General features: G+C 33.7%; 1 protein-coding gene across 1 annotated transcript; it reads left to right on the top strand.

The window, feature by feature from the left end:
* The first annotated feature begins 1,433 nt into the window (after positions 1 to 1,433).
* Positions 1,434 to 5,374, top strand: LOC123881684. The gene is made up of 3 exons (XM_045930406.1): positions 1,434 to 1,520; positions 1,622 to 2,044; positions 5,121 to 5,374. The coding sequence occupies exons 2-3, from the start codon at positions 1,685 to 1,687 to the stop codon at positions 5,148 to 5,150; spliced, it is 390 nt and encodes a 129-aa protein (XP_045786362.1). The 5' UTR covers positions 1,434 to 1,520; positions 1,622 to 1,684; the 3' UTR covers positions 5,151 to 5,374.
* The last annotated feature ends 3,440 nt before the right edge of the window (positions 5,375 to 8,814 follow it).

The raw sequence follows: 8,814 nt of genomic DNA, 5'->3' as shown, positions 1-8,814 counted from the left end.
TTTTATTTTATAAATTTTCATCACATGAAATCCACTACATTTCTCATTCCCTTTCCACTTTTCCCTATTTCTCACCCACCCATTTTGTTAAAACAACTTTATTTTATAATTTCTTCAACAAATTATACACCAAAGTTGAGTCTAGCCAAAAAAATGGAGTAATACAATAGTAAATTAATGTTCAAATTCCAATTAAAAGAAGTATCTAATATTCACATTTTAATATCTAATACGTTATTTAGCTGGAATCAGATTTCAGTTCTCAGTCGACTGATAAATGGTTGAAAGTGTGTTAATATTTAAAACTGATGTGCAATCTTGACCGTTCGATCTCAAATCAACGAATTAGATTTAGTAAATTAGTACCGGTTAAACTGTGTGATAAACTACAACAGATGATCTCAATCCAGTTTGGACATATGACCTATATTGTTTAAGTTGAGTCGAGCCATATGACCTAACATCACATTTCGGTGTCAACTTTATATTGAAAGTTGAAACTTTATAGTTCTTATAGTATCCTCAATTCTTTGATGTTTTTCATATAGCACTATCATGTTGCCCTTTTTATATTTTTCTGTGATTGTATGTGGAAATAAAATGCAATGTGTATAATTCCTAGTTGATGCATGCAGATAATGTGTGAGAATTTGGTGTATGAACATTTTAAGATGATTTGACCAAGTGAGTTGTGTTTTTCTTTTTATAGGAAATTAATGAGAAGCCTACTCAGCTGGACTTCAACTTCTAGGTGATTAATTAGTTTGAGAAATCACTTGGGAGTAGCATGAGGTAGCTGAAAGCTGATTGTGTTGTGATTGATGACTTAGAGAGGATGATTGATTACTGCAGACTCTGATCAGTGATCACAACCTAGTGAAGACCTTTGCATAATAAGGTGTTGTGTCGATTTGAATTGGCTTTAGTATTATATGAATATACTGAGGTATCAAATGTTTGCATTTGCTATCTGAACCCAACACCTTGGATTGGGACTTAAACACCTATTTCTGAAGGAGAAAATTGCAGTTGGTAATCAAAAGAAAGTATTTTGTTGGCCCCGGTGTTTGAATAATGGCAGATACTATAGTTACGTCTGACAAATCTTCTACTTCCTCGCTCAACCCTGCCTGAATAATCTGTCACGTGTATGTTCCTTTCGTCGATGGTATCATGACACCACTCTTGAGGTTCCGAACCGATGTTACTGTCATTCAAATTAGTCTGGGCATTAAGATTGCATTTGTTACTTAACGAACATGCCGAGGTGGTACTATAATTTTTGTATGCCTAATGTCGCCACAGGAAAATAGAATATCATCATGACAAGAGTGCAGGTTCCTTCTATTTGTTGCATTGCATCCTCCATTTATCCTATTAATTAATTACATGGATGTGTGACATGTGTCAAAAAAGTAATCTAATGGTTGAGATCTAAACTTTACAAAATTTCCTTGTTACTTTTCCCTTCCACAGTGATTGTGATAAAAAAACTCCTTCTTGCTTTCATCTCCGCCCGCCGCCGCCGCTTCCTCCGTCTATCCAGCAAACCAGAAATCGCGTTGAATCTTCCTCTTCACCATCGAGTGAACCCTTTTGATCTACTCATCTTCCTCTTCGTCGCCGCTCCATCTCGACGCGTCAACCTCAACGTCGGTGGGTTGATCAACGGAGAGAAAGAAAGATGCTGAAGTTCCTATCAAAAGTGAAGATCGAGTTCAATGCACTAGATCCACGAACCGCATCGTGTATGGAGTTTTTAGCCCAATGCAACTCACGAAAAGCGAAAGAATCAAACCCTGGCTGCGAAGTTGAGGTCAAACGTAAAAACAACGTGGAGCATCCGCCGCAGATCACGGTGACGTTCGTTAACGGAGTGGAAGAAGCTTTCGATGCAACATCGACGCCAGCGCACCATATAACTAAGATGATTCTGGAGAAAGGTCAGTACCTTGAGACTGAACAGATGTTCCGTGAAGCAGGAGAACAATGGCCTGTTATTATCCCTCATGAAGAACTCTCTCAACATGCACCTGGAACCAAAGTGCGTTTTCTATTTTATCTTACACTGTTTTATGTTTTTCCTCTTTTAATTCATGTGTTTTATTCTTCTGAATTTCTGATATAGTTTAAGATATAGGAATTCAGATTAAGACCTGAAAATGAGTTGCCACTAAATTTGCAATTGACTATGCTCTATGAAGCATGGACACAATTTGAGGCTTAAATGATATAATTCAATGTAATCATATGTGCCGGTGTTGGACACCGATGCGTGTCTCTGACAATGGGACTTGACTAATTAGAGGAGTGTCCGTGCTTCATAGACTAGGCTATAGTGATAATTGTTTAGGTTATTAGGAGTTCTTATTGGTCTTGATGATATTCTACTTGAGGGAAGAAAGTCATTGGTTGAGTGTGGATGAGAGGCCTGATTTGTTTGTGGTACTGGTAGGATAGGATGTGGTTCAAGAGATTGGGGCGGATTTTGGTGGCTGGCTGAGAGGACTGATTTTCTTGTGGTAGGATATGAAAGATGGCATGTCTTGAGAGAAAAATCTCTCTGGTTTTCAGATCAAACAATAACTAACCTTTTGAGCCATTTTTGTGACCAAGATGGAAACATTTTCTAGCTCTAGGTTTCAAATTTTGTTCTGTGAGGGGTGATGGTATAAGTATAACACATGAGCTAAAAGCTTTAATGGAGGTGTGGTATGGTTGTATATTAAACTGTATGTGATGTGGTTGAATTTGAGGGTAGCAGATGGAAGCATGTTAATTATATGCACTACATGTGAGTGATAAAAGACCAAAAGGGAAGAGGTAAATGAAACTGAAACATGAATGCCCTAGCCACATTTAATTTGTGTTGTTCGCTTGGTGCTTCCTTTCAACAACCCCATTTTGTTGGGGGTTCCGAGTTTCAACACATGACAATTGATGTTTAATGCTTTTAGTTGAATAAAAAAACATAGAAAACTGAGTCATTTCATTATTAGATCTGATTCTTTTTATGGACGTGTACTGATTTTGAACAAAAGACTCATATTGGTGTAAGTGTTGTCGGGTTTGTGCCTTGGTTTCCATTAAACGAATCCAAGTATTTATTTATATGTCATCCATAATAGTTTTTTTTTTTACGCATGTCATCCATAATAGTTAGAAGTAATAATAACACAAATTAAATCGAAAACAGAGATGACAAAAAATGCGCTAATGCCATTAAGTAAAGAAAAGTTTCTTCGTCATATGCATACACTTTTGATACAGCAAGAGGTATAGTGGTACAATACTACAATTCATTTTTTACAAAGTAGACTAGCACCAATTTTAGGGATGACCTAGTCTATGGTGTCAAATTTCATGGAAAGTGACACCACTTATGGGTGTGGGGATGCATTGAGGGTTTTTGGTTAAGGAATGTGAACTTGACCATTAAGAATTATCACTGTGTCATGTATAACACTGCATGTTCCTTAGCACTGCCAATCATCATCATGGACGGTATCTCCTGAATGAAACAGTGATTATTAGTAAAGGTAACCTGACAAGAAAGGGATATGGTTAGCCGTGTAACATAGTGGAGAGATTTGGTGTGAAAAAGTATCAAATAGGAGCCATTAACAAGATCTGAGATTGGACAGTGGCAAAATTATTATTCAGCCCTTGTAGGAACCATTACACACAATCATCACTCGAAATTGTTGAATGGTGTTTGGACGCATTACAAAATCTAGTGGCTGATGAAGTGCAAGAAGGGAGAGTTCGAAAGTTGCTAGTTCACCCCAAAGGATTCTCATCTTAGTGTAATTGCTTGAAACAAACATATCAGCTTGCTTAAAGGAGAAGAGATCACTTATTAATTTAGAAATTTTAACATGCTCACACACACTTGTTTCTGTGGCAACTAACTGTATCACTTTGTGTTAAGTTACTGCTACTAATTGAAGCTTGATTAAATTCATGGTAATGTCGCTTTGGGATGCTGCCACAGATCCAAATAAGCGCTGCCGGTACAATCTCTGAACTTAAACTTGTTTATCATTTGGAGTGCCATGGTCATGGCTCTAGGCCTCTAGCCCAACCATGGGAATTGGCTCCATCAATTACTAGTGAGACCAAAACTTGTGAAGGATTTTCGTTTGGATGAATGTAATAGGGGCTTAATGGATCTTGAGGAAGAGGAAGAGAGCTTGTGGCAGCCACAGTGGTGCCAAGGAAGAAGGAAGGATTTCAGTCATTATGACTCATGACTTGATGCAGAAGGAGCAATTCACTACTTATCGAGTACTAGAAAATGACAAACACTTACCAACTAACAGTATTTAATCGTCTGATTGAAATTGATCATCTAACAATTAAAGATGCAAAGGGTGAACACCTTATGACACTAAGCTATTCCGAGGAGCTTATAAAAATAAGCTGAAATTAATTTATGGACATATCCAAAGCTATTTTCAGAAGCTGTTGCAATTTACAAACACATGCCCAAATGCTTATGTCATAAATTATGTCTAAATAAGCTTTTCCAAACAACCGCTTAATATTATTCCATTTGTTACTTAGTAAGCATCATATCTGCATTCCTAGGTGCAGCAAGATCTTAGTATGGTTGTTGTGACTTTACTTTTTCATTCAGCAGTATTTTGATATAAAATGTACCTTAAAATCATTTCAGGTATTCTCGTATAAGTTGGTAGAGGAATGATGATTTTTAAGATGAGTTGAGGTTCACCTAATTGATTTAACTCTTTGTAGCTTTAGTTATGGGTGAATGCGCATCCTAAATCGTGGGGATCCGATTAGAAGAACTATAGGTTTCTGTGACTAGAAAATTATGAAATAATTCTGTTGCAAATGTAAATAGTAACTACATTGGCACTGTAGTTTGATGGAAATTTTCCGTGTAATACGTGGTTGTGTTGCATATGCTTCTACAACTCCAAAGTATCTGCATGCATGGTTTTATAATTTCTGTTCAGATAACTCTGATATGGTTTTGTGTTTAGTGTGGCTTCTTTTAACTGTCTTCAATGGCATGCTATCTGTTCGTGTATAACTACATGGCCTATAGTTAAAGCTGTTTTAATTAATATGTGTTTATGTGTCCTTTCTTCCAGCCAAGGAAAGCAGAGGAGAAGAAGCAATAACTAAAAAGTGTTGAGCTTATTAACTGCTGGGAATTGTCCTGTTTCCTTTTGGTGGAGAATGTAGCATTTGATCACTTCTGTTGTGCGTCTTACTATATTTTAGGACTAAATTATTGAGTTCATAACTACATATGATTTGAATAATAACCAATATCTCTGAATTGCTGAATTTTGAAATTGTAGACTTCCCATGCTTAAATTTATTTAGTCAAGTTGATGCACAATTCTCTGTGTGAATGTTGTAGCTTTTTTAATTTAATGTCTTGCACAAAGCTTTGAAATGATATAAGATTATTAAGTTCAAAAGCACAACTCACGAGTGATTCTGCAAATTTACCGTGTATTCTGAGATTGTATGTGGTTTAAAAATCAACTATATTTAACATAGTGGAGTGGGAATTATTGTGGATCAACTCACTCCATTCTCTACAAGACTTTGCATCGCAAGCAAGTTGCTAATTTTTATTTTTTTTTTCTTAACTACACATTTGGTCCCTTACGTTTATTTTAGGTTTTAATTTGATCTCTTACGTTTAAAAAGTATCAATTTGATCCCTTACGTTTATTTTAGGTTTCAAGTTAGTCCTTTCCGTTAATTTTGTCACTAACACCGTTTGAATAGTACACGTGTCAGTGTGTCCAAGTGCCATGTGTCAGTCTACATATGCAAATTGGCTGTCACATGTGCCATAATTGACAGAAAAGACTAACTTGAAACCTAAAATAAACGTAAGGGATCAAATTGATACTTTTTAAACGTAAGAGACCAAATTGAAACTTAAAATAAACGTAAGAGACTAAATGTGTAGTTAAGTTTTTTTTTTTTTTTGTTGGTAAATTTGATAATGTAAAACTGTTTGTCAATGAATTTTGTCTCAAAGAAAATTTCAGTTGTATTCTTATTTATACCGTTTTTATTTTTTATTAGCCAAAACTAACTTTCTATTTAAAATTGGGCTGAATAGTAACAGATTATTATTTTTTATTCAAATGAAAAATATGCTTTGCTTTCTAGTGGGTGTAGATATATTTATGGTTCATTGGTTACCTTAATTAATGTTCTGAAGCACCTGTTAGCATGATTAATGTAATTAATATAATAATTGAGATTATCATATTTATATACGGTGTGTGGTCAACATTTTTATTAATTTACGTTCTGTTATAAACTATTTCTAAAGAATAACAAGAATATAAAAGGAGAAGAGAATGGGAGAAGAGAAAGGAATAGACCATTGTTATTATTCTATTCACAAGTGTGTGTTTACATAGAAATAAGGGTGTCATTTATAGGGCACACTAGGGGACAAGAAAACCTACCCCATAATGGGCATTCATTACATATTATTCATAACACTCCCCCTTGAATGTCCATGAAGGATATTCTTTCTCTAAAAAAAAATCAAGTGAAGGAAAAAGAGTACATCATCATTTATGTGTGAACTGCCTCATTAAAAACCTTACCAGGAAAACCCAGTGGGATAAAACCATGGTGAAGGGAAAAGAGTGCAGTAAATATTTGTGTCTCCCCCTCATAAAGACAATTATACAGGAGATGAAAAACCAAATAATCTTCAGTACTAGTTGATCAAAAGTTTTACTTGAAGTTGACTTGTAGAAAGATCTGTCATATCTTCTTTATTATGTTCTTCTCCAAATTAGCAGTGTGTCCGATATTATCTTCATATTGAATTGTTGCATGAACCACCCTTTTGTAATAAAAACAACAAGTTTCTTGTATGTGTTGAATTACAGACCTCGACAAAAATGTCTTCTCAAATTGCTTGATGTAGTACTGAAATCTTCACATGATTGAATGATATTGGTGTTTCTTTAAGGTATAAATATTATGTTTGACTTTGTTCCAATATCTGTGTTAGCTAAATAAAATACCACGACATGTATAACTACATATATAAAATATATCATTGTCCTTAATTGAATTAAGATATGGTACTTCAGGACCAATTCAAATTGTTCATCATTTTTCTTGATGCATTACACGATCTTTGCTCAGATCAAATGACATCGCAACCATTTTAGTAAACAACGGATTTGTCCATGTCAAACTGTTTTAATACTTTTGCTATATAATTTTATTATAAATTTGCGATTCCAAATAAATTTTGCGCATCCAACATATTTCTTTAATCTACAAATTTCAAAATCTCTTCAGGAGTTCTGATAATATTTATAGCAAATGATATTTCTCAACAAATATATTAGCATTTGATATATGGTACTTCAAGACCAATTAGCAATTCACTATTGATGAACTTACAACAATTTCATATAGAATCATGTTTTATATAAGGTTCATGATTCACGAAACATTCTTCAAATACTTATTTTGTAAGAAATGACAATATTTCAAGCTCTTCAGGAGTCTCTTGATCATATTTTTATCATCGACATAAATATTAAATATATCAAATTTATTGCCAAATATTTTCTTAAAATGAACAAATTGTCATTTTCATATTTCTCACTTGGAAATATTCAACAAGAATATTATGCAACATGCATATAGATGTTGCTCGAGTATACAAGGAGACTTATTCATGTTTATTAAGTCATCTCTCCAATATATATGTGTCTTACGAAAATTAAATCCTTCTGGGATTTTAATATAATCATCATTATCAAGTGAGCCAGTCAAATACGTTAAAACACATATTTCACATAAATTGAGTATTTCATATGCTACTCAACTTAATTAATTACAAAGAAGTTTTGGAATTCACTTTAGGTGAATATGCTTCTTGAAAATCAATGATAGACATTTATCAATATACTTGAATAACAATTCAAACTCTAAATATTTGATTTTCATTATTTTTCTCTTGAAAATTTATTCATATCGAATTATTTCCATCTGCAGATGGAATGGACTACTGGTCCAAAAACATTCTGCTTTGCAAAGCTAGTTTAATTTTGTATCAATTGCGTCTATCTATTTAGTCAATCATTTCATTGTCTATAATCCTTAATAGACTTTGATTTATCATCCTCATTATTTCTTATCATATATAGCGCTATATTATATAAATAACATCGTCAACGTTGATTTTCTTTCGGTTCCATCGTATTCCTTTCATGACATAATTTATTGAGATCTCTTTATTTTCATAAATTTCAGGTACCTGATAAGTTCTTCTGGAACTGCAAAACCAATTATGTCGAATGTTCTTTTGGAATTTTCATATCCTCACTTGGGTCATCTTTGTTTTTAGCTCCTTATCTTATTTGAGGAATTTATCCTTGAAACCGATTTGCTTACCATGCTTCAAGCGTGGTTAAGAATCATTTGCAATATTAGATTGTCCAACAAGGACATTCATTTTTATTGGAGCATTAGCAGCTATTGATTGATTTCATAAACTTTGCAAATGAGTTATCTTTTTGAACTTCTGGTTCATATTGATTTCTAAGAGGATCAAAATAACAATTAATAATTTATTTCAAACATTTCAATTGAACTTCTAGTTCATATTTTTAGCTGCTTATTATCTCCCCATAATATTGGGAAAACTAATTCACCAATTGATAACCAGCCTACAGGGCTATAAAAATATCTCCAATTATTGGCTCAATTTGGAGATTCATATAAAAATTATTTTCCCAATATTCTTTTACTACTCATTTAAATGCATTATATTGGAGC

The sequence above is a fragment of the Trifolium pratense genome, linkage group LG4, assembly GCF_020283565.1.
Source record: "Trifolium pratense cultivar HEN17-A07 linkage group LG4, ARS_RC_1.1, whole genome shotgun sequence".
Classification (NCBI taxonomy): Eukaryota; Viridiplantae; Streptophyta; class Magnoliopsida; order Fabales; family Fabaceae; genus Trifolium; species Trifolium pratense.
This window is presented reverse-complemented; position numbering and strand designations above follow the sequence as displayed.

What these genes read in the sequence shown, in the direction of transcription:
- LOC123881684 (XM_045930406.1), top strand. Translation starts at nt 1,685, where the DNA reads ATGCTGAAGTTCCTATCAAAAGTGAAGATCGAGTTCAATGCACTAGAT. An exon ending in AACATGCACCTGGAACCAAA is followed by an intron (nt 2,045 to 5,120) that starts GTGCGTTTTCTA and finishes CCTTTCTTCCAG; the next exon opens with CCAAGGAAAGCAGAGGAGAA.